Here is a 24,822-nt window from a genome sequence, read left to right as displayed (position 1 = left end):
CGCTCCAGGTTGAGCTTTTAAACACCCGCCTAGGTAGTAGCCGCAGTAATGGTTATTCCACTGGCTCTGGGTTGAGCGGGTAGTAGCAAGGGGGTTGTAGCTCAAACCTACTTGCTCCGCGATGGGTGTTTCAGTCCATGGTTAGCTACCAGGACATGTCGGGTTGGCTATATAACTGACAGATGATATCATCAGCCATAGGGCAGGTATACATCATTTGCATATGTTTGAATTGTTTGGGTTTGCCTAATTATTTTGGATTGCTATATCATATATGTTATGTTACTTGATTATGTGCTACTTGTTCTACTTGTACCTCATTGTGTATTACTTGCCTGTATTGCTTGTGTGTTGTACAACTGAGAGGTCCCTCATGCTGGTATCGATTGACGCTGAGGGCTGTTCTTGATGAGATGAGTTGATGATGTAATTGAATAATGATGATGGTTATTGAATGAGGTAATTGAGCTCCCTGGGTAGATGCAGTGAAGTGATTTCACTTGCTCCAGGTAGAGACTGAGATAATTTGAGTTTCCTGAGTAGATGCAGTAAAGTGATTTTACTTGCTCCAGGTAGAGAATGAGATAATTTGAGTTCCCTGGGTAGATGCAGTGAAGTGATTTCACTTGCTCCACGTGAGGATATGAAGTATTGATATAGAATAGCTGAGATAAAATAACTGGTGATGGTTCTGTTTATGATTCTGATTCTGATTCGTTGGAGAGTTAGAAAGTTGGAAAACATGGGGAAGAGGAATTAGATTTAGTATTTTCCTTATGACAGTTGCCTATTTATGGATTAGCGAGAACATAGGATGAATATTTGGTGAAAGGAATTTTAGGATGCTTAGTGAGCTTTTATTACAATGCATTGTATTTATTTGGCACTTTTACCGTACTGGAAACCCATGGGTCGGGGGTTCTCATTCCGTATATATCTCTTGTTTTTCAAATACAGGTCCAGGTGCTCAGAAGTGAGCTGTGGTTCATCTGAGAGATGGCAAAGATCTTTATATTCTCTACTTTATATTATGCTTAGAACCTCTCCACCTTTATTTTAAAAAGCTTATATTATGTATTGAACTCTTTTGAACTTGCCTATAGAGGCTCTTATGTTTCTTTTGGGAGAGATTAGGAGATTCTGTTGTCAACTACTGTTATACTGTACCCTAGCCGGCCTAAACTTCGCGGGTCGCGACTAGTGGCTATTTACTTATGTTATATATCTATATACTGTCCTTCTCTTATTCTCCTTTATGACTTTATCCTTATAACGCTTTCGACTTCACGCTTTATCTTTTAGTCGTCGATGCGTGAGTGATACAACTTCACGATTTTATTTTTACTCCTTTCAGGTTTCTCGATTAATACTCCTTTCAATTTCACTTATAATTATGTAATAAAAATTCACCTTGAGAGTTGTACCACCTTATTATCATTGACTTATGACTCGAGTATAAGGATTTGAATATTAGGGTGTTACACTATACTCCTCTATCTACTGTCGCAGCCGCTTGAACTGCTCCAGCTTCTCTGTCAGTTTAGGATGTTACGTTTAACGTTATTTGTATAGTATTGTAGAGTGTTTGAGAATACTATGATGATTTCAGAATGTTCTAGAATACTCCAGAAGGCCTTGGAAGATCTTGAAGGTTCTAAAAGACTCTTGAAGGCCATCAAATATTCCATAAGAGTGTGGATATATGTAGAAGTATGAAGAATAATATAGAATAATTTAGAAGTATTTAGAAAAATGTGATAGGTTAAATATTTGGAATGAAAGTTCTGGACGCTCGATTTGATTTGTTAATTAAATTTAATCCTAGCTGTCTATTGAGGAGGTGGATGACTATAAATAGGAGAGTTTGTATTGTGGTGTGTGAGTCATTTGTAACAAACACTTGAGTAATAAAGTATTCTTTCCACCAAAATTTTTTTTCTCTTGTCAGTCTTGTATTCTTATTCTTAGCTTTTTTGCTAAATATTGAGGATTAGGTTGACTTGGACCTACCTTAAGAGATTAAGTAAGTCCAAGTATCGATACAATAACGTTAAAATGTGTTTAAGACGATAACAAATAACTCATCATGAATAATTACCTCAAAAATTGATAACCTATCAAATACATCATTTATCTCATCTTTAAAAATGCATATTTTTTTATTATCTAATTGAACATTTTTTTGAAAAATATATACAAAAGCTTAATTGAACGTCAGAGTATTTTTTAAAAGTATGCAAATTTTTTTATTATGGAAGTATATCTCATCCACAAAAGAGAACAAACCCAATTTCAGCCAAACAAATTATACAATGAAAAGAATAATCATGCAACCACAAACAATAATCACATAAAAAATATTATATATATACAAAAATTAATTATTGCTCCATATATATAATATATGTTAAAAGAAAAACCAACCAAATCAAATTAATTAAATTAATATATATAATATTGATGACTTAAAAAAATTAAACAAGCAACTTTAATTTTATAATTATTAAGGTAAAAAACGGTTATAAGCCAAGGGGAGATGATATTTATCCAAATCAGTCAAATGAGATTCTCGTTCAGGTATCAACCAAAGACAAATATTATGTAATTCGAATCAATAAAAATCGAACTACACTTCAACGTAATTCGAATCGACCTATGTCGAATCATTCATGGCATTGCTTGTAAGTAATTCGAATCAAGTTCCATCGAATTAAATAAACATAGTTCGAATTATATCAATTCGAATTACATGCAGCACGTGACACATAGGGAATTCGAATCATATTGATTCGAATTACTCCTTTTTTGCTTCTTGTGGTAATTCGAAACGAGTTGATTCAAATTACAAGGGTTTCGCCTATATAAGGAGTTCGAACCAGGGTCATTCAAATCAGTTTTGCATTCTCATATCCCACCAAATCCCAGAGAAAACGACCAAGAATTGGGCCGACAAAGACTCTAGCGGCATATTCAGGCGATGGGGGACGATTCGGGGAGGCTGTATCGTTTGGATGGAGTTGCTCATATCACCGGGGTGATCAACGACGAGGTTAGTGGTTTCTGATAGTGGTTTTTGATAATGCTTTATGATAGTGGGTTATGATAGTGGCTTATGTTAGTGGTTTATGATAGTGGTTTATGATAGTCATTTTTTATAGTGGTTTATGATTGTGGTTTATGCTAGTGTTAGTGGTTTTTGATAATGGTTTGTGATAGTGGTTTATGATAGTGGTTTATGTTAGTATTAGTGGTTTATGAAAGCGGTTTTGTCGATGGTTTATTTTAGCGGTTTATTTAAGCGGTTTAGGTTGGTGGTATCGGAGGTGGTTAACTGAGTGGTTTTGCATGTGGTTTTCTCTAGTGGATATGCATGTGCTTTATGCTAGTGGTTTTTTGGATACGGTTTTATGATACGGTTATGCTAGTGGTTTACTACATTTTGCTTTTGCGTGTAAGTTTTATAAGCGGTCTATGTTTGTCGTTTCAGTATGCATTTTTGCTAGTGGTTTACCATATGTTCTATTTCATGTGTTATCTGTTGGTTCTTTCTGTCGTCAATTTTATATGTGAGTAGTTTTGTAAATCATTCTAATTATGCGGTCCATGTAATACGCAGCCCTGGTGTTGCATATCGAGCATGCGGCGACAGCAGGGGATGCGACTCGATGATAGGTACGTTCCGTACTTGCAGATGGCCAGATTATACCATCTTGCAAGACTGAATGACAGATGGTTCCGATTGGACGAGCCCCTTGTGAGTGCCTTCGTGGAGAGGTGGCGTCCGGAGACGCACACGTTCTACATGCCGTTCGGAGAGTGCTCGATCACACTTCAGGACGTCGCGTACCAGTTGGGGTTGCCAGTGGATGGACATTACGTCAGTGGTTGCCTGACAGACTTCCACGTATACATAGAGGGTGGCAAGCCAGCTTGGCAGTGGTTCCAGGAGTTGTTCGGTGTGTTACCTCCCGCGAACCAAATACAAAAGTTCGCAGTGAACTGCACCTGCTTCCAGGAGACTTTTGGAGAGTGCCCCGAGGGGGCCGATGAGGAGACGGTGAGGCGCTTTGCCCGTGCCTATATCATGATGTTGTTGGGCACCCATCTGTTTGCCGACAAGTCCGGCAATCGTATTCACATCAAATGGCTACCGTTTGTGGCTAGGCTTGAGGAGATGGGTGGCTATAGCTGGGGGTCGGCGGCACTAGCATGGTTGTACCGGTGCATGTGCCGAGTGGCCAACAGACATGTCGTGAATCCCATCCGATACACACTGAAAACTGAACTAAGGCGATACACCTGGTGGACGTATGGCTGCCAAGTAACCCGTGAGTAGGCACAGCATGCTAGTGCGTGCGGACACGGAAAATGAAGTGCCTGGAAGTATCCACAATCACATGTCTGAAACCTAGTGAGACCCTATAGCTACCCAGTGAGAACGAACCAGTCGGAGTCGTCTCTGCCACGGTGTACTTCGAGTTATCCCTGTCATATACAGTCACGGTGAAGCACCTAGCCGTCTTCAGATTGGCCTCGATACACTTTACCAGGTGTTGACTGAATTGTTGTCCGGTACCCAGCTGGTCCTCGGCCTCCCTCCCCTTGCGGACAAATAGTTCAGCCAACCTTCCGTATGTGGCCTTCACCAGCGAGCACACAGGGAGGTTCCTGACACCCTTCAGGATTGAGTTCACACACTCAGAGATATTGGTCGTCATGTGCCCGAATCTGCGCCCCTCATCACAATACTGTGTCCACAACGAATACTCAATCCGGTTCGCCCAGTCACACATCGCCAGATTCTCAGAGCGCAGAATGTCAAACCAGTAATCAAACTCTACTTCTGTCTTGGCATATGCGGCGTTCACAAGAAGCCTCCGAGCGTCTTTGCCCTTGAACGTAAGGGCAAAATTTGCTGCTACGTGTCGAATACAGAATGTCCGGTATGCAGCCGAAGGTAGCCATCCCCCATTAGGAGCCTCAAGCGCGGCCTTGATGCCGTTATGCCTATCTGAAATAACTAGCAGACCTGGCTGCGGTGTCACGTGCTGACGGAGGTGGGAGAGAAAGAAGGACCACGACTCAGCATTCTCACCCTCGACTAGTGCAAATGCCACAAGGAGTATGTTGGAGTTCTCGTCCTGTGCAATCGCGACAAGCAACGTTCCCCCATACTTGCCATATAGATGGGTGCCGTCAATACTCACCAACGGTTTGCAATGACGGAATCCCTCAATACAAGGTGGGAACGTCCAGAACAGCCTGTGAAAATAAGCTTGAGACTCGTCCAGCTGTCCCCCAACTCGAACAGGGCTAGTCCGAAGGACTGCTACAGTACCAGGCATGGTCAACTGGACTCCTAACACCCACCTAGGGAGCTCGTTGTACGACTCATCCCAGTCACCATAGATGACAGCAACAGCCTTCTGCTTCACCAGCCAGACCCTCCTGTACGTCGGCCTGAACCCAAAGTGTGCGGCCGTGGCATTTAGGAGCACCTTGATGTTGACGGATGCATCAGCCCTAACCATAGGCATAATGAATGTCGCTATCACATGATAATCCAAACTCCTATGGTCGCTGGAGATAGAGGTGGCGAGACACGTATGCGGTCTGTTGTACCGTTTGACTTCCCAAATGCCCTTGCGCTGCCGGAGACTCAACCGAATCAACCATGTGCACCCATTCCCAAACTCAGAACACTTTCCCACATACCGGCGATAGTCAGACTCAACTACCTTGTACTGTACCCCTCGGCGGATGCTGTAAGTCTTCACACTCAACAGGGCCTCATCTTTATCATGAAATTGCTGACCAACCTGGAACTCTGTCATACCAGCAGACCCTTCTCCATCTCTATCGCCAAATCCAGCAGGCTACCCAGGAAGCCCATCCTGCCTCATGGCATCCAGGTCCAATGATGAAAAATGGGGTGGGTACTGCTGTGTGCCAGAGCTAGATCCACCTGCAGCCCCTCTCGGGTCACTCGCTCCGAGATCATCGCCAATGTCATCAGCAATCATATCCGGCTCAACATCATCGTCATCTGGATCATCAAACAATCCGTCTCCAACACCAGCCGGTGTAGCACACTGTACTAAGGTCGGAAGATGTTCCCCTATACCAACCTCATTGCCAACATTGCCGCTGAGATCAATAGCGAACGAAGGGGAGGCGACAGGCTAGATCGGTGGCTCGTACGCAGGGACGGAGGAAGAAGCAACGGCAGGTCTCGAGCTAGAACCGACCACCGTGGCTAAAGTGTGCGTATTCCGGTTCAAACCCCCCGAGCTGGATACCACATCAACCAACTTTGCCAATAGCTTTGGTGTCCTCACCTCGGGAAACTGCCGGCGACAATGAAACATGACCTGCAAGTCCTCATCACTCCCGATCGTGAAACAATCATACTTCACAGTATCTTGGAGTACCATGGTTGGAATGCGATAGGAAAACTTCTTAAACCTTTTCACCAGTACAGAGCTAACAAGGTCATCATAGCTCGTCGTAGGCCTCACGATAATATAGAGAGGATCCTTATCGGTGAACTTCACACCGGATCGAGTTTTTCTCTTAATCGATCCTCTGTTGTGAACCAACACTAGAAAACTATCATCACTAGTCATCTGACCCCTCTATTGAGAGCAACTCACGTTCACATCATATATATAGAGCTCTGCTTCACAGTAATTCGAATAATCCTCATTCGCACTATATATATGTAATTCGAATCAAGTCATTTCGAATTAGCCTTAATTATCAAACTAGAGTAATTCGAATCAACAAGATTCGAACTTCCTCCTTAACACGTGATCTTACTAATTCGAATTGACATAATTCGAACTATGCTCCCCTAATTCGATGCATCTTGATTCGAACTATTTTGGTAGAATGCTTGGAAATAATTCGACCTATATCAATTCGAATTATGTAGAAATATAATTCGAATTTTATTGATTCAAATTACATTAAAGTATGCTTTGGTTGATTGATGAATGAAAATCTCGTTTGGCTGATTTGCGTAATTTTGAACTCTCCTTGGCATATATATGTTTTTTACCCTTAAGATTTAAATTTTAAGAAAATAATCTCAACAAAAAAATTATTTTAATATTTTACAAATTTTTGTAAGTAATAAATAGTTCACGTGTTTTTATCTATTTTTAATTTGAAGACGACTTTGGAGAATACTTTCAGTCAACTAGAAGAAAGAAACCAAAGAAGACTCATCTATGCTCATAGATATCTCTGCTTACATATTAAGCTTATGGATACATGCATTATTTATTAGTACTTCAGAAGAACTAGAGAAGAGTTGGAGGAGGGAGTTCAAATATGGAGGAGAAGGTGTTTACAATAGGACCCTGGGGAGGCAATGGCGGAGAAAGATGGGACGATGGGTGTTTCAGCGGTGTCAGAGAAATCCATGTTGAGCATCGTGACTACATTATGTCACTCACTTTGGTTTATGATAACCACGGTAAGCGTTTCAAAGCAACAAAACATGGAGGATCTAATCCAAAACTCAAGGCCAAAAAGGAAAAGGTTATAATCTTATAATATATATTAACAAGCTTATTCTATTATTTATTTTCCTTCCTTTCTTCATTTTATATTATTATATGTGTCTTGTAGATTAAGCTAAAATACCCAGGTGAATTCCTTGTTGGTATTTCTGGGCATTATTTTCCCTTGCAAGCTAGGGATGGCGGTAATCCGTACATACGGTCATTGAAATTCATAAGTAATAAAAGTATACTGGATCCCAAGAAAAAGAGGGGTGCCATTAATTTCGTCCAAGAAACCTATGGACCGTACGGAGTTGAAGAAGGGACACCATTCGACTTCGCAATGAAGGATTTAGAAATTGTGGGATTTCATGGTCGGAGTGGTTGGTATCTGGACTCAATCGGGATCCATCTGCGCCATCGCCAAGTCAAAACAGAGAAAGGGGATCACCCTCTAAAAGGTGCCTCCAATTCTACCCGTTACTCCATCAACTTTTAAGTATGTTTCATTTTTCTTTAGGTGATTGTCTCACCATAAAAACTCAACTCCAGTTAACTTGACGTGAAGTTAATAGGTAAGAGTTATTAAAAAATAATTTAGTCAAACCTAAAAATTGACTAAACTAAAAATTGACTCCTTATTACTTATATCAATTTTTCCGTTTACTAATTACATTCACTTTATCAAAATTGATTCACTAAATTAATGTACGTAAAATAGTAATCATTTGAATTTTATAAAGCTAGGTTGATTTTGGTGTGACAGGACCTGAAAAGAAGGCTGATTATTCAGCCTTAGGAAAATATGGGGAAGATTTAACAGAGCTGGCTAAAGCCGGAAAACTTGACAAAGTTTCTAGAAGGGATGGTGATATAAGAAGGTGTATCCAGGTTCTTTCTCGGAGAACGAAGAACAACCCCGTTCTTATTGGAGAACCTGGTGTTGGCAAGACTGCCATTGTCCAAGGGTATGTAATGTGTTGCGATGCTCCATAACTACATACTTTACTACTATTCTTGACTTAACTCTATCTTTGAAACAGGCTTGCTCAAAGAATCGTTGAAGGAGAAGTTCCTCAAGTTCTAATGAATCGAAGGGTATGCGTTGGAAACATCTATCCCAACTCACAAACCTGAGTCCTAAACTCAAATCTCTAAATATAACTAACACACTAGACATACATCAAAGATTAAAAATATTATTTATATATTAAAATTAACTACTAAAATCAGTTACGATATATTTATATATAAATAATAAATACATATATTGTTAGTTTATTTTTTATGTGTATTTTATATTTCAAAATATATATTTTATACTAGTGATTGATTTTGATATACACATGACATACTCAAAAACTAATTATGAGTTAAACCTTCTCTGTTTGCAGCTTGTTTCCCTTGATATAGGTGGCCTTGTTGCAGGATCAGAGTTGAGGGGACAATTTGAGGAAAAGTTGAAAGCCGTTCTCAAACAAGTAAGCGAATCCGAAGGTCAAATTATACTTTTCATTGATGAGATCCACACTATTGTGGGAGCAGGTATAATTATTTGATCGACTATGCTATCTGTTCTATTAATTAAAATTAGCTATCAAAATTAGAGAATATAAAATATATATTAAAATATAAATACATATCAAAAATAAATTAAACTACACATATATTTATATATAAATATATTAATGACAGATTTTAATGATTGATTTTAATTTTGGTATACGAATATTATTTTTGTTATTGGATTTAATTCACTTGTTTTGACATCTACCTCATAATTTCATCACACATTTTTTAACAAAGTAAAAATTTACATACCCTTATTTTTATGTGAAGTTAATTGAAATTGTTAAATAATAATTTAATCAAATATGTTAAATTATTTAATAATTTTCAACAACTTCACGTGTACATGAATTTTCAACCTCCAACAAATCTATTTCTACAGACATTAAAAAATAGATTTCTAAAAGCAATATTTTGATAAATTAAATTAAAGTATATAACTAATATAGCGACAACAATAATAGTCACTATAGTATAGCATAGCGTAACATGCACCTTAATATAAACCTTCCATATATCACTTGCAGGTGCTGGAGTAGATAGTTCAATGGATGCAGCTAATCTGTTGAAACCCATGCTTAGTGGTGGAGAGCTGCAATATATTGGGGCAACAACGTTGGACGAACATCGAAGATTCATCGAGAAGGATCCGGCCTTGGAGCGTCGGTTCCAGCCGGTTTATGTTGAGCCATCTTCAGTTGATGATACCATTCTAATACTCACGACACTCCGAGAAAAATATGAGCAGCATCACGGAGTCCCCATCTCCACTGATGCACTTACATATGCTGCAAAGGTAGCAGATCGATACATTACTTCAAGATTTTTACCTGACAAAGGTAACATGCATTGACACCCTCAATCTTCACACACTTGTTTTTCTTATCTTTAGAAAACGACAAATAAGTCCCAATCTTTTAATTTGAAGATAAATAAGTTTTTGATTAATTAAAAACACAAAAACGTCATTTATTTTTCAAAATACGAGACATTTAAGTTTCTGTAAATATAATTTATGAAAGCAATGTCCATAAAGAATTAATTAAAGGCTAGTGGAATTGCAGCTATTGATCTGGTTGATGAAGCAGCTGCAAAATTGAAGATGGAAATGACTTCTAAACCCGCTGAACTAGCCAACATAATTGAGACAATCCAGGCAAAAAAGACAGAGAGAAGCTCTCTCGAGAAAGAAGATGATAACGGAGAATCTAAAACAAAGTTAGATTCCCTTGAAAAGGAGCTCGCTTCCCTTGAGAAAGAAGAGAAACGTCTGACGGAGCGGTGGAATTTTGAGAAGTCTCTAATGGCTAAAATTCACACCATAAAACAACTGGTGAGTGGTGAGTCTTCTCTTTCTTGAAAAGTATTCATGCACGGCTTTTACACAATGAAGAGTTTGTATTATGATGCAGAAAAGTGAGATGAATATTCAAATTAGAGTCGCTAAGCGTCAGAATGATTATGACTATGCTGCTGAGTTAGCTCGCACTCAACGCTCCTTACAACAACAACTTGAAGATGTAGAGAAGGAGATATACAAGCGCGACGGTCTTATGATGAAGGAAAAAGTGACGGTAGAAGATATTGCTGAAATTGTGAGCAAATGGACTGGTATACCCATATCAAAATTACAACAATCTGATATGGATAAGTTACTAGATTTAGAAAATGAGCTCCATAAGCGAATTGTGGGACAAGATATTGCTGTGAAGGCAGTGGCGGAGGCTATCCAACGTTCAAGAGTTGGCCTTGCGTTTCCTAACCGTCCCATTGCTAGCTTCATGTTTATGGGACCTACTGGTGTTGGAAAAACAGAGTTGGCTAAAGCACTTGCCTCTTACTTGTTCCACACGGAAGAAGCGCTGGTTCGCATCAATATGAGCGAGTACAAGGATAAGCATATGGTTTCAAGACTGATTGGAGCTCCACCGGGATTCAGAGGGACTGGGGAGGCAGGCCAGCTCACCGAGAGGGTTCGCCGCCGGCCATATTCTGTTATTCTGCTTGATGAGATTGAGAAGGCAGACCGCGGCATCTTGGATGTTCTGCTTCCAGTCTTGGACGATGGAAGAGTGACTGATGCAAGTGGTCGCAAAGTGAGTTTCACCAACACTGTCATCATTATGACCTCCAATGTTGGATCCAATGTCATTCATGTGGCCATGGAAAGAAAGTTAGGATATGAAGACATGAAGAAGGAAGTGATGGATGCTGCGCAGAAAGAATTCCGGCCTGAATTCATTAACAGAGTTGATGAATTTATTGTGTTCCGGCCTCTAGAACCTGACCAAATAAACAACATAGTCAAGCTTCAGGTAAATTGATTGATTATCTCTTGGATTTGCATGAATTTTTTGCATAACTTTTTTTTTTCTTTGTTTTCCCTATTCCGTGATGTCATGTCATGAAACTACTCCTTCTAAAATCTTATCTGATAGGAAGGAGCACATGAATGGTTATATCTCTAATAATATCGAATGTTTCTTTTAAATACTCATCCTTCGTTCCTTTATGACAGTTGAATGAAGTGAAGAAGATATCCAAGGAGAGTCAGAAGATGGAAATAACAGTAAGGGATAGTGCTGTGAAACTTATTGCTGAGTGGGGGTATGACCAAAAATATGGTGCTAGGCTGGTGAAGCGAGTGATTCAGCAGAAAGTGTTGACCGAACTCACCAAGGGGATTCTAAATGGAAAATTTAAGGGGAACGACAGAATTTTAATAGACAGAGATATCACAAGCAAAGAGGAAAATAAACTCTCCATCAGGAAGGTTAGACCAGGCTCAGCATAGACCTTTCTGGCTTTCTTTTCTTCAGGTTTCAATAAATGGAATGTATGGGAATCATTCTAATTTAATTTCTTGTGTTAAAAGTTCTCATTTTTTATCTTAAACAAATGTTCATCAATAATGTCCTATAGCGAAGTGATGGGTTTTCTATTGACACTCAGAGAGTGTTGCGAAATGCTACCTGTTACATAGATGTGCAACTTGTTCACCTTTATGTAAACCTAAAAATATTTAATTATTTATTTATTTAAATAAAAAGTAAAAACCCAAGCCTGGTTTTTATATTTAGAATATTAAATAAATATGCTTTGGAAATTTTTAAAAAACTATTAACAGTTTAGCTTATTCAATCCAGTTTTATCCCTTAACCAAACACAAACAGAAAGCCAAGGGGAATCAAGCTTCAAACTCCATTTTACAAGAGAACTGTAGTAAAAAGTAAAAACACTATTTCTGCCTCAACTACTATACAAGAGTATCAAATTAAAAAGTACGCCATAAAAATGGGCTAAAAATGGGCTAAGTTCATTGGGCCGGCCTGTTTCCGTTTAAATGGGTGAGCTTTTATTTTTAATTCAGGCACATTTAAATTTCGGACTAAACGGGTTGAGTCCGATTAAGTAAAAAGAAATTGCGAGTTAAACGGACTAGTCCGCAGATTAAACGGGGTCTGCATAAATTTTGATTTTTTTTTAAATCGAAATTTTAGATTTTAATCAAACAGCATTCAAAAAAACTCGATCTAACCCGTACAAAAAATAACAGATTTAGAGAATTATTAAGTCAATAAGTCATGGACCATAAGCCTAATTGACCAAATACCAATAATCTAAAACTATGCAAGCTAAAAAAAATCAAACCCAAAAAATAACCCAACCTATATACAATATAAGAGTACAAAATTAAAAAAACTCTCTCTAACTCTAAGCCAAACAGCCACTCACTAAAACTCAAACGGACAAAGGAAAAAGAGAAAGCACTATGCCCTAAATCCCTAATTTATTAAAATATTAAGATTCAACAAGCAATTTCACAAATCAATTTTTTAATTATTTAGTTTTACCTTATAAATTAAACAATAATAAAAATTATAATTTTAAAAGATTTAAATTTTAAAATAACTATTATATTATTTAGTGAGATTTAAAATATTAAATTTTTAAATATATAATCAACAATAATTTGATAAATTCGTTTAAATAAAAAAATTTTATTATAAAAAATTACAATTTGAAAGTGTAAACTTTTAAAATACAAATGACAAAATAATTTTATAATAATTTAATTATTTTTATTATTTTATGTAAAGAGAATTTTGTTTATTAAGGTCTAAAAGATAATATTAAAATTAGTATTATAAAAAATATTTTAAATTCAATATTATGAAGAAAAAATAAAAAAAAAATTATATGAGAACTAATTTGATTAATTTAAAAAAATTTAGGAATGAAAGTGACTTACATCTGAACTTTTAGGGACTATTTTGATCTACCACATTATTATGCCATGTGACACTTAACGTAACACGTCCTCATTTAACTAATGGAATGATTAATTTTAAGGACTAATATGACTAAAAAAAATAATTTAAATAATAAATAATCTTTTAGAGATAAATTTAACTATTAATCTGCTTATAATACTTTACATAGATTATATTTTTAATCAAGATATCACTATTTTACAAAGAACTATTTTATTTTGTAAATATTCCAAATGAGTAATTTTGAGCTACATTATATATATATATATATAACTCAGATTTTTATGGTACATGAGTCATGATGAGTTATAACTTGGTATTAATTATTATTTATTTTTAATTGTAAGTTGTAATCGATAATTTTAGAGAAAATGATAAATACGTCTTTGACCTTTCGACTCGCGGATATTTATATTCTTAAAAATTTAAAAATACTTTTAAATTCTTGACTTTTTTAAAATTTGGATATATCGATCCCTAGGTCTAATTTGTCCAATTTTAAAAATCTTTTTATGTGTGCATCCGTGTATCGATCAGACTAATATAACAAAAGTCATGTTTGATTTTTTTGTTTATTGAGTCTGCCAGACTCAAGTAAATAGAGAAATCGATGTGTCTAAATTTTAAGAAGGTCAAATATTTAAATATATTTTTAAATTATTAAAAAATAAAATATTTTTCCAAAAAATCAAGTACTTATTTATCATTTTTTCATAATTTTATTAACCATTATTACTGATTTAATGATCAAATGGTCATGACATTAATGTTATTAATATATATACAAAATACGGTCTTATTTTTTTTTAAAAAAAAAGGAGATCGATGAAATTATAAAAATTATATCTCACTAATTTATGTTAAAGATAATAAACTTTGTATTATTAATTTATAGGATTAATTTATATATAAATTTATTAAAAAAATTATATATTAATTAAAAAAAACATAAATTTATGATAAAATCCATTATAAATTTATTTTATTAAACACTTATTATAAAGGTTGGTGGCGGACGATTTTTTTATTCTCTCTCCCCGGAGCAATGCGCGGAGCAAGGGGTGGTTGTTGGCGGATGGGTTGCATGGAGTGGTTTGTGGCATCAGCTCCCTCGCCGGTTTGTGGCGCGACGCAGTGGCTTCTTTATCGCCCGAGGCCACCCTTTACGTGGTTTGCAGTTTCGGTTTGCGGACAGCCGTCGTGCGGCGTTGAAGACGGCTCGAAGCGGCATGCGACTGAAATGGAAGGATAAAGATTTATGTGGTTGTTTTTTTTATTGTGAATAGGAGTAAATGTGAAATTAGGTTAACTCTTAAGATATTATTTTGTTTTTTTCACTATTGAAGTATTTTTTATTAACAGACATGTTTTTTCATCGGTTCTGCACCACTAGTTGATTTTCTAGCGAATTTGATACGAAAATGTTGTGTAATTTAAACAAAGGTATCACTTATCACGTATCACCAGATTAATTTTATTTGCAAACTCTATACTTTCAATAATAAAAGTTACAATTATTTTAAAACGGAACAAATATATATATTCTTAGTATCATCGTCCTTGACGAGATGTTGAATAATATTAAATAATATTTGGAGCGGGAATGTCTCGGCTTTCACTGGTAGTAGCGTCTCAAATTTGTAGATGAATTTTACATTTGTTGAGTGGTAGAAGATGAAGTAGCTTTACTAATTCAGCTTCTGAAAAGAAAGCTGTTGGGCGGGGGAAGAGGATGAAGATGATGTTGATTCTATGCCTATAGAAATTGTGTCACCGTTCTGAAATTCTCCGTGAAGAATACGTTGGACAAGTTGATCCTCCACTTTATCCAGAATCACCCGGCGCACTGGCCTTGCACCATATTGTTTGTCATCATCCTCCAAGTTCGCAAGAAGTTTGATAGCATCAGGCGTTGCCTGAATTTTCATCTCGCGCTGACTTGCATATCTCTTCTCCAACTCCGCCAACTATATTCCAATTTTTTATTTGAATTTAATAAATTATATTAATAATTAAGACCTAAAAATATATGGTTTTTTTTTTTAAATAAGGGACACAGCAGAGTGGTGGAGGTGGTTTATTTTTTAATGATAGAATATTATAATAATAGTAAATATATTATTATTAGTATTATCGATTAAATAATAGTCATCACTAATTTATAGATATAATTATAATGATTATAAAAAATATCTTGGTTGAATAACTTAAAATGTATGTTATTTCAATTTTACAATTTAATAAATAGAAAGAATGAAAATATTATTCAGACATCTTGAAAGATAGTAACAAGTGTGATTTTCTCATATATATATATATATTTCAAAATTATATAGTTTATTTATGTTGTTTATATACAACATATTTCCAATGAGTATGAAAAAAAAATCTTTAAGAAACACCACAAATAACATATTTTGTTCTACAGCATCTCATTTCTGTGGTATTATTATTATTATTGTACCAAAAAAGATGACTGTTTATTGAGTTATGTTCATTATTTAAGAATTAATTATTCTAATAACAAAATAGGTATTTCAACAACTAACTGATTTATGCAAATTGTCATTTTATAAAAGCATTTTGAATTTTGTTGAAAGAATAAATTAAATAATTTACTATAGTTGTCCATTTATTTTTTGGTAGTCACAATAGTATTTTTTGTTTAGAAAAATATAGATAACCAATAATATTTTTGAACAATCTGTAAACAATATGAATTACTAAGATTAAAAGAATAAATTATTCTTAAATTTAATTAATAACATTAAATTAAGATATAATATATTTTTATTTAATTAATAATTATTTATATTGTTTAAGATGATTATTGTCTACCTAGCATTTTACTTTTCGTTTTAAGAAAAGAATTAGCAATAATGTGATGAGAGAGGGGATGGAATTACCTGTAACGTGACAATGGCTTCGATTTGGTCAGTGCTGAGGGGCAAGAAGACAAGAAATTCATCAATGCGATTGATGAATTCAGGTTTAAAATGGGCGTGGGAGCGTGCAGCCTCCATTGCGTTCTTCTTGAGATTTTCATAAGGTAGGTTATCGTTGGCGTCACTGAGAATCTTCTGTGATCCAACATTTGAGGTCATAATGATAACAGTATTGGTGAAGTTGACCAAGCAACCTGCTGCGTCCTTTATTTTACCTTCATCCAAGATGGGAAGCAAGACTTCTAGAAGCTCCGGATGTGCCTTCTCGATCTCATCAAACAGAATAACGGAATACGGTCTGCGTCGAACGGCTTCAGTGAGCTGCCCTCCTTCTTCAGGTGGAGACCCTATCAAGCGTGACACCGCATGCTTTTCCTTGTAAGCACTCATATCGAAGCGCACCAATGCTTCCTCTGTGTTGAACAACAAATTAAATAAGCAAGTGCCTTAGCCAGCTCCGTCTTTCCAACTCCCGTGGGTCCCATAAACATGAAGCTTGCTGTGTGTCACGATCAATTTTAAAAAGTTAGATTTAACAGTGTTTGTATAATAGTGTTTGTATAGTTTTTTGGAGTATTTTAGAATACTCTAGATAGTTTCGGAACGTTCTAGAATGTTCTAAAAGTCCCAGAATACCCTAGAAGGTTCTAGAAGACTCTGGAAGGTCATAGAGTATTCTAGAAGAGTGTAGATGTATATAGAAGTATAAAGAGTGATATAGAATAATCTAAAAACATTTAGAGAGTTGTGATAGGATAAATATTTATAAAGAAGGTTCTGGATGATTAATCTGGACCGTTGATTAGATTTAATCCTAACCATCCATTGAGGAAGTAGATGGCTATAAATAGGAGTGAGAGTTAGAGTTTACCACATCACTGGTACTATTCTCTTTTCTCACACATGTTTATTGCTATTGCTCCACTGAATGCTTTTTGTTTGTTATATTTGTGAATCTTAGTTTGAGTGGAATGACAATTAAGGAAGACTTTAAGGTGAGAGAGAAATTGAAAATGAAAATAAAAAATAAAAAAAAAATCAGCTTTTGAAAAAAACAGGTAAACATGTAATTTACAATGCATTTTAGCTAGCATAGAAATGGTTGGACGAAGAGGAGTACCTTGACTTAGGGAATTTTGCATAATTCTATTTGACTTTGTTCAACAAAGAAAAAGAAGAGAAAGAAAAAAAAGGAAGGAATAACGTTTTCCTTTTTCTTTTTTTCCTAGCTCAAGATGGTTCAACTTAAAAGAAGCTTAAATATTAATTAGCTTTTTGAAGTAGATGAAAAAGTACTATATATATATGTTGAAGACTTGACTCGAGTTGCATTTCTAGAATTGTTGGGTAACTGACTTGACTCAGAAATCAGATAAGAAAATAGATGCTAAGATAGTAATAGGTAGGGTATTAGTTTATATGGTTATGAAAAAGTGAGATTTTCAGCATGTGTTATGTGTGTTTGTGTTTTTACTTTTACTTAAACCATTTTTAGATTAATGAAATTACATATTTATGAGTGATGTTTGTCTGTTATGTTTTATTAGCTTTAAATGCAAAATCTGAGGTTGTTGGTGTCATTAGTTTTGGTGATGTTTGTCTCTTATGTTTTATTAGTTTTAAATGTAAAATTTGAAGTTGGTGTCATTAGTTTTGGTTATGAGTATATGAGATCACCTACCAAAAGTCCTTTTGATTTAATGAAATAGCTTTAGATTTGATGGAATTTTATTTGGTTGTTCATTATTTTTTCTGTACTTACTTTATCCTGCAAAATATTCATAAAGTTAGTGTCATCCGAAAATTAAGTGCAGAATTGATAAAATATTTTGTTGTAATAACTTGGTACTAAATAGAATATCATATTGAGTCATAGTTTGTATTGAGATAAAAAAATTTGTCGTTTGTTCTGTTTAATTTATAGTAAAATTTTAAGTTTTTAAGTGCATTATTTGTAACTGTACTTTAGTTAATAATCAATTTATGTAATACTCCTTTTTTCTATTAAGCCAACAAAAAGACGAATGTAAAATTATCTCTTCACAGGTTATTAGTCTCTTTCATTTTACCTTATGCTACTTTTAAAATCCCTTTTTTTTTTTCAATTGCATCCTAGTTATATTGCAGGTAATTTATTTTTTCTAATATTTGTTCCATTTTGGATTTGAGCAAAGTAACTTACTTTTTCAAAAGACAAAATGATTGATGATATGTCTGAACTGTCATTAACCTTGTAACCATTGTTAGCATTGGACTCCTATTTCTTTAAATTTGATTGATTTATTGATTTGGTGTATCTTTTTAATTCTTTAGCCTATTTGCATCTTAATAGTGAAGATGAATACGGTAAAAAAATGTGAAGATTATTAGCAGTGAGGATGAGATTCAGTCCGTGTACAACTACGAAACCACGGAGCTTGTTCATGAGAACAGGAATGGTTCTTATCAATGGATTGTTAAACCATTAGTATTGTTGAGCATGATATATAGTAAATTAATTAAGAACCTTAGTTCTGTCATTGTCCCTTCTAAAACATGTTATGTAGAAACCAGCCACGTGCCCTCTTATTAGAAACCAGCCACGTGCCTATTTCTATATGTCATTTTGATCCTTTTAAAGAACTAGAATTCTAAATCAAGATATCATACTAGGCTGCGATTCCGGTGGCCGCGATAGTGGCGGCTAGCAGTGATTATGGGTTGACTAACTAATAAAATAGTGACAGGTAAAATATATGTTGTTGTTCTTATTTGCATTTAAATATCTAAACACAGTAATTATTTGTAAAATATACGTTATCTTCTCTTATAATTTTTAAAAAATATTATTTTTAATTAATTTTAAATTTTTGTGTTAACTTTATTTATTTTTAAAAAAAATAAATTATTTTTATAAAAATATTCTTTAGTAAAAATTTTATTTTATTTTTATTAAATTTTACTTATCAAAATATTTTTTAATAAATTTTTTTATTAATTAAATTGTATTTTTACTAAAATATTTTTAAAAAAATTTAATAATTAAATTATTTTTCTCTAAGATATTCTTCAATAATTTTTTAATTATTAAATTATAATTTTATCAAAATTTTAATTAAGAATTATTTTTATATTTTACTATTAATTTTCGATATCAATATATATTCTTTTAACATTAAATAAAAAAAAAATTACCATGGTTAATATGTATAACAATTAATATATACTGATATCAAAAAATAATCTTACCAATTTTTTTATTTAATGTTAAAATAATATATATTGATATCAGAAAATTAATAGTAAAATATAACTATAATTGTTAACAAAAATTTTGGTAAAATCACAATTTAATAATTTAAAAATTATTGAAAATATATTAAAACTATTATTTTTTTTAAAGTAGTATTTTTTTTGTGACAAATCAAACTATTATTGAGTCGATAAAGGTGAAAAGTTGATCTTAATACTGTTGAACTTGCTCAATAAATTATCCTCCTCCAAACTTTAAGTGCACCAAATAGCTCATACCAAAATTAAGCAGGCACTAGCTATAACTTTTATTTTTTCATTACATTAGCTTTTGGTATAAGACAACAAAATTGCACAAATAAAAAAAAATTCATTTAGCTAGAACCTCAAATGCAAATCAATAGTAAAAAACACAACTCATACTTAACGTAAACCGCTGCTGTCTCCAGCGGTTTATTCACGTGTCCCAATATGCTTCAGCAGTTTCCATGCTGCCACATTTCAAAATAATCTGCGGTTGGCAGCAGCGAATTTTGTGTAACCCTAAACCGCTACTGCCAGTAACGGTTTCTATAGATACATAAAAAAATGTATTTGCATTTTCATTTTGGAAACAATGCATTTACATAATTTTGAAGATATAACAATTTATTTACGTAAATTGTCCAAAATTTAATGACAAAAAAAATAAAATTTTTGTTAGAAGATATTTTTGTAAAAAATAATTTATTTTTTTTAAAAAATTAATAAATTTAACATTAATTAACACAAAAATTTAAAATAAATTAATTTTTTTTAAAAAGTTATAAAAAAATTATATTTTATAAATAAAAAAAAATATTATTTTAACATCCCACAAAAGTGAAAAGTGAAATTTTCTACGCACACTCAAAGTTACCATTCTTAATTAGCAGAGTTACCATGCCTCAATAATAGCCACATATTTGTTAGTCAATTCACCATGTGTTGCATCATTACAGGTCAACTTGGTATAACCACACTTAGTACCGAACACAACTAGACACCATAGACAACACCATCATACTATGTACAATGGAAAAATAAGGACTATTTAAGCTTATAATTGTGATTACTTAGGATAAATTAAGGCAAGTTATACTTCTAATACTGCAGTGTTATTAGTAAACTTCATCTCTAGATTTCTGATAATTACTTTGTTCTCTTCCTCTGTTAATCTTCTGATGAATGTAACAATGTAGGATCAAAAACATCCGGTGGAGGAAAGCCTCTTCATTGGACATCCTGCCTCAAAATCGCCAAGATCTCGCGACCGCCCTACTCTACATCCACCAAAACCCTGGCTTAACTCATGGAAACCTTAAATCTTCTAATGTCTTGCTGGGTTCGGACTTCGAATCCTGTCTTACTGATTATGGGCTCACCATGCTCCTTAACCCTGACTCAATGGATGCTCAACAACACTAAAATTGGGGTACACATAATCAAGATCCAAATTCCAAAACATTTTATTTTCACTTTTTTGTTTCATTTCTGATTTTTTTTTTAATGCTCAGTGTAATGCTTGTTGGGTGGGGTGGAAACAATGGCATCAAACTCACTGGTGGCGTTATTGCAAATCGATAGTTAGTTTCATTTCCCAGCAGTTTTTTGTTTTATTTTTTTATGATTATTGAGAAATAATGGTGTGGAAATTGTGTGTATTGTGTTCAGGGGAATTTCATGGGCAACGAAGGACAAGATCCAACAAGCGAATCACTTTGGGTCTCTGACTCAAGCCTCTGCTATCAGAGTGGGATCTTACCAAGGAGAGGAAATTTATGCCCCATTCAAGAGCCTCCTCCCTCTGGTATTTTTATTTTATTTTATTTTATTTATTTATTTTCCTTCTTGTAGTCACCTGTGCTTTTAGAAAATTTAATTAGTGTGTCCATTTTTCTTTGGTAGTTCCTTTCTGTTTTACTTAATTCAGCGTGTTTTGAATTATACAAATGTTTTTAGTTTTACAAATATTTTAGTCATTGTGGGGAGTGCTAGCAAGAGTGAATGTTGCTACCATTCAGCTTATTCTTGTGAAGAAAAAATGCTAATGTTGCTAATTTTCACTCTATAGTAATGAAGGTTAATTTTTGATGCATGCACTGACAGTCTAAAAAAACTTACACATTCATCCAATTATATTCGCGTATTTAGACGACTTTTTAAATGACGGTTTTGAAAATTAGTTATTTTTGCTACGGTGACCATGCTCACATGCATAAAAATTAAATTCAATTGGTAATGGTAGTGCTTTTTGGTTAATATGTTATAGAATTGGTCATTTTGAGAACAATGGTTAAGGCATAAAACCAATCATTAATATGTTGTATATGCTGTCGTGCATAAATTAATAGCCCTGTACTTCACATTAGGACTCTCATCCTCACTGTTCTTTAGGCTATTGATTTTGCTAATAGGTGAACTCTTCATTATAGATTGAAACAATTCAAACATAAAATGTGATTTAGCATAGGATCATAGCATAGGTGAATTCTTTTGTGGCTCTCAGCTCTTCCACATGTTTCATCTTCAGCTATGGAGACATGTTTCATCTGTTTGGTTGGACTTCTATTAAGCTGTATGTATGTAAAGTTATAGATAAAAACCAATGGTCCAAATATGCATTCTTACTACCAGTATATCAAATGAATGAAAAATAGTGTATTATTATTGCTAGTCATAAGATTGCTTCTTAATTCAATTTGCACTTTTGCAGTCTTGCCATGATCCATCTTATTAGTTCACCCTTGAGATCCCTCTTGTGCAATGTCACCACTATTTTTATTTCAACCCGTCTCTTGACCCTTCGATTTTTATCTTGGATTACATGGTGAAAATCTTTCTTAGCATAGTACTCTCATATACCTTACTTGATTCATTCTATCATGATTTAGGATGTGCATTCTCGTAAAGGTTTGATAGCGATGGTTCAGAGGAGAAAAAGATTATTGAAATATCTCAGAAGAACTTATTGGGAATCTTATTGTTTCGTTATATCTAAGCTTCACATTTATTCTCTTGAAAACATCTTTGTGTATGTTGGCACTTCTTTCATTCCTACCTTTTTAGTATAATTTATTGGTGTTTATTGCAGACTCAAAAACTTATAAGTTTATGTTGACACTTCTTTCATTCTTATCTTTGTGTATGTTTGCATGAAGAGGATCATGAAATTCTTTAGAAGCATCAAGACTGAAAAACTGGCTTAGCAAAAGTTCGAAGGTCTAGAAAGCTTTCGGTATTGTTTATATGCATGGTGGCTAACTATAAGCATGCATTTTTTTTGGCATTTTTATCAGGTAAGTAGAATATCACAGTTTAATTTGCCTTTTTCTTGTTGCACAAATTCACTAATATCAAGTGATCACTCTTTAAACATTGTTGAAAGTGATGGTTTTTGTTGCTCCAGGACGGAAAGATTGAAGCCAAATAGTTAAGCTTATTGGAATTCCCAGCTTAGGAGCAATAATGCCTGGAGAGCTTCGAAAATATGGAACCATGATTGCTCCAAGTCTATATGCTCCAGTTCATCAACACTTCTTTGTTGCTCGCATGGACATGGCTGTTGATTCTAAACCTAGTGAAGCTTTGGCCTTCCCTCGAGTCTAAAGATGCTAAGTTTACCACTTTGTAGCATAATATTTCAGTTTCAAGTTAACATTGTTACTCTGTTAATGTGTTTGGTGACTATAATGTTCATAATATTACTTTTAACATAATTATAGGCTCGTAGCATTTTTTGTTGTTTAGATTTGTAACATGATTTATTACTTTTTAAGAGAAATTTATGTATCAATATTTGAGTTTAATGAAATATCTCATTTTGTATTAATTAATTTCAGTATATTTATATATGCATAATGATAATAATTGTTAGCAAAAATAATTGAGATTCTAGAAAAAAAAAAGATAGTTTGTTACTTCTAAGAAAATGAGTATGATATAACTAAAAAAAGTCTTAAGATTTTAGCGGTAATAGTAATGACAACTAAAAGTGAATAATATTACAATTTTAGAATAATTTTTAGTGGCCATATAAATTGCCAATAAAATAGGTTTTGGCGGCAATAGTAATGGTTACTAAAAGTGAATAACATTGCAATTTTAGAATTACTTTTGGTAACCATATAAATTGCTAAGAAAATGGCCGCTAAAAGTTATATACTTTTTGCGGCCATTAAAAAAGTCTTTACCGGCAAATGTTATAATTGCCGATAAATGTATTAGCGGCTATTTTTATTGCCGTTAAAAGAAAAAATAAATGGCCATTAAAAATAATTTTTCTTTTAGTGCTCTCTCTGTCTCTTCTTTACCAAATAATAAAGCTGTAAAACTAAGCAAAATAGCTAACTAAGACCAACCAAGTTGATTAAACGTGGTTCACATCTACGCGGGTTGTTTTTCTTCTTCTTTTTCATAGGCTTCTTCTTATATCGTTGTTGTTTCTTCTTCTTCTCCTCCTCTTTTTCCTTTTTCCTCATATTTCTCTTTCGTTATCGTCGCCGTTGTCATCACCATGATCACCTCCTCCTCCTCCTCCTCCTCTTCTTTCTTCTTTTTTCATTCAAATTTCTTTTCTTCCTTCTTTTGGTAACCCAAAAGAATATCACTTAATTATTGGTGATCTACAATATTTGACCTTAACTCGCCCTGATTTAACCTTTGCCGTTAATAGAATGGTGCAGTTCATGCATCATCGCTCTCTTTATCACTGGAAATGCATTAAGCGTATTTTTTGTTATCTCAAAGGTACTCTTGATCATGGTCTGTTATTCACTAAATCTGCTAATTTTCGTCTTATATCCTTCGCAAATGCTAACTGGGATGGCAATATTGATTACGTAAGAGCATCATGAGCTTCTGTATTTATTTTGGTGACAATCTCATATCATGGAGAAACAACAAATAGACAAAAGTTAGCAGAAGTATTACAAAGACAGAATATCAAGCAGTGTGTGTGCTGCTAAAACTGAAATTTATGTCTCTTCAGTAACTACTAGCAGAGCTCTATATTCTTCAAATTATTTCCCCTACCATCTACTGTGACAATCAATTAGTGTGTCTCTTAACAGACAACCCCATCACGTTGCAAGCATCTAGAACTTGATTTGCATTTTCTTTGTGACCTTATCAATAAAAAAATATCTATGTGATGCACATTCTCTCCTATGATCAACTCACATACCTTCTTACAAAGCCACCATCTTTAAGCTTATTAGACAAATTCAGATCCAAACTGAGGGTACGTACCAAATCGTACCTCATTTTTAGGGGGGA

General features: G+C 34.1%; 5 protein-coding genes across 8 annotated transcripts; 3 read left to right on the top strand and 2 right to left on the bottom strand.

Annotated features, from left to right (window-relative positions):
- The first annotated feature begins 3,637 nt into the window (after nucleotides 1-3,637).
- LOC140178777 (protein MAIN-LIKE 1-like) lies at nucleotides 3,638-4,336 on the top strand. The gene is made up of 2 exons (XM_072216027.1): nucleotides 3,638-4,089; nucleotides 4,165-4,336. The coding sequence occupies exons 1-2, from the start codon at nucleotides 3,638-3,640 to the stop codon at nucleotides 4,334-4,336; spliced, it is 624 nt and encodes a 207-aa protein (XP_072072128.1).
- A 10-nt stretch (nucleotides 4,337-4,346) lies between these two features.
- Nucleotides 4,347-5,854, bottom strand: LOC112743361 (uncharacterized). The gene is made up of 3 exons (XM_025792571.1): nucleotides 5,837-5,854; nucleotides 5,208-5,498; nucleotides 4,347-5,141 (listed from the first exon to the last, which is right to left on the bottom strand). The coding sequence occupies exons 1-3, from the start codon at nucleotides 5,852-5,854 to the stop codon at nucleotides 4,347-4,349; spliced, it is 1,104 nt and encodes a 367-aa protein (XP_025648356.1).
- A 1,311-nt stretch (nucleotides 5,855-7,165) lies between these two features.
- On the top strand, nucleotides 7,166-12,061 carry LOC112744539 (chaperone protein ClpB3, chloroplastic). The gene is made up of 9 exons (XM_025794202.3): nucleotides 7,166-7,545; nucleotides 7,636-7,969; nucleotides 8,275-8,476; nucleotides 8,552-8,606; nucleotides 8,903-9,053; nucleotides 9,605-9,916; nucleotides 10,142-10,410; nucleotides 10,490-11,392; nucleotides 11,596-12,061. Exons 1-9 carry the CDS (start codon nucleotides 7,336-7,338, stop codon nucleotides 11,869-11,871), a joined length of 2,712 nt encoding a protein of 903 aa, XP_025649987.1. The 5' UTR covers nucleotides 7,166-7,335; the 3' UTR covers nucleotides 11,872-12,061.
- Nucleotides 12,062-14,950: 2,889 nt separating this feature from the next.
- LOC112743360 (chaperone protein ClpB3, chloroplastic-like) lies at nucleotides 14,951-16,767 on the bottom strand. Its single transcript, XM_072216134.1, has 2 exons — nucleotides 16,258-16,767; nucleotides 14,951-15,318 (listed from the first exon to the last, which is right to left on the bottom strand). The coding sequence occupies exons 1-2, from the start codon at nucleotides 16,684-16,686 to the stop codon at nucleotides 15,040-15,042; spliced, it is 708 nt and encodes a 235-aa protein (XP_072072235.1). The 5' UTR covers nucleotides 16,687-16,767; the 3' UTR covers nucleotides 14,951-15,039.
- A 3,780-nt stretch (nucleotides 16,768-20,547) lies between these two features.
- On the top strand, nucleotides 20,548-23,377 carry LOC112744538 (uncharacterized). 4 transcript variants are annotated; one of them, XR_011871482.1, is made up of 5 exons: nucleotides 20,548-20,636; nucleotides 20,748-20,980; nucleotides 21,220-21,355; nucleotides 22,707-22,844; nucleotides 22,955-23,377. XR_011871482.1 is itself a non-coding variant. In XM_025794201.3 (4 exons), exons 1-4 carry the CDS (start codon nucleotides 20,858-20,860, stop codon nucleotides 22,454-22,456), a joined length of 345 nt encoding a protein of 114 aa, XP_025649986.1. In that variant the 5' UTR covers nucleotides 20,721-20,857; the 3' UTR covers nucleotides 22,457-22,568. The 4 variants fall into 4 exon arrangements, 1 of the variants encoding a protein (XP_025649986.1); XR_003172827.2 differs by lacking the exon at nucleotides 20,548-20,636 and adding an exon at nucleotides 21,063-21,131 and having other exon boundaries at nucleotides 20,784-20,980; XR_003172828.2 differs by lacking the exon at nucleotides 20,548-20,636 and having other exon boundaries at nucleotides 20,718-20,980.
- Nucleotides 23,378-24,822: the final 1,445 nt, after the last annotated feature.

The sequence above is a fragment of the Arachis hypogaea genome, chromosome 14 (genome assembly GCF_003086295.3).
Source record: "Arachis hypogaea cultivar Tifrunner chromosome 14, arahy.Tifrunner.gnm2.J5K5, whole genome shotgun sequence".
In the NCBI taxonomy this organism is placed as follows: Eukaryota; Viridiplantae; Streptophyta; class Magnoliopsida; order Fabales; family Fabaceae; genus Arachis; species Arachis hypogaea.
The sequence above is the reverse complement of the archived record's forward strand: the minus strand, read 5'-3'. Positions and strand labels throughout refer to the sequence as shown.

Bases quoted from the DNA above. Each gene is read 5' to 3' on its own strand.
- LOC140178777 (XM_072216027.1), top strand. From the start codon at position 3,638: ATGCGGCGACAGCAGGGGATGCGACTCGATGATAGGTACGTTCCGTAC. The intron at 4,090-4,164 runs GTTGTTGGGCAC...GTTTGTGGCTAG, and splicing joins GCCCGTGCCTATATCATGAT to GCTTGAGGAGATGGGTGGCT.
- LOC112743361 (XM_025792571.1), bottom strand. The intron at 5,142-5,207 runs GTGAGTATTGAC...GCGATTGCACAG, and splicing joins TCCGTCATTGCAAACCGTTG to GACGAGAACTCCAACATACT.
- LOC112744539 (XM_025794202.3), top strand. From the start codon at position 7,336: ATGGAGGAGAAGGTGTTTACAATAGGACCCTGGGGAGGCAATGGCGGA. The intron at 8,477-8,551 runs GTATGTAATGTG...TCTTTGAAACAG, and splicing joins AAGACTGCCATTGTCCAAGG to GCTTGCTCAAAGAATCGTTG. The intron at 9,917-10,141 runs GTAACATGCATT...GTGGAATTGCAG, and splicing joins AAGATTTTTACCTGACAAAG to CTATTGATCTGGTTGATGAA.
- LOC112743360 (XM_072216134.1), bottom strand. From the start codon at position 16,686: ATGAGTGCTTACAAGGAAAAGCATGCGGTGTCACGCTTGATAGGGTCT. The intron at 15,319-16,257 runs GTAATTCCATCC...ATTGGAATATAG, and splicing joins AAGCCATTGTCACGTTACAG to TTGGCGGAGTTGGAGAAGAG.
- LOC112744538 (XM_025794201.3), top strand. From the start codon at position 20,858: ATGGAAACCTTAAATCTTCTAATGTCTTGCTGGGTTCGGACTTCGAAT. The intron at 20,981-21,062 runs GTACACATAATC...TTTAATGCTCAG, and splicing joins TCAACAACACTAAAATTGGG to TGTAATGCTTGTTGGGTGGG. The intron at 21,132-21,219 runs GTTAGTTTCATT...TATTGTGTTCAG, and splicing joins GGCGTTATTGCAAATCGATA to GGGAATTTCATGGGCAACGA.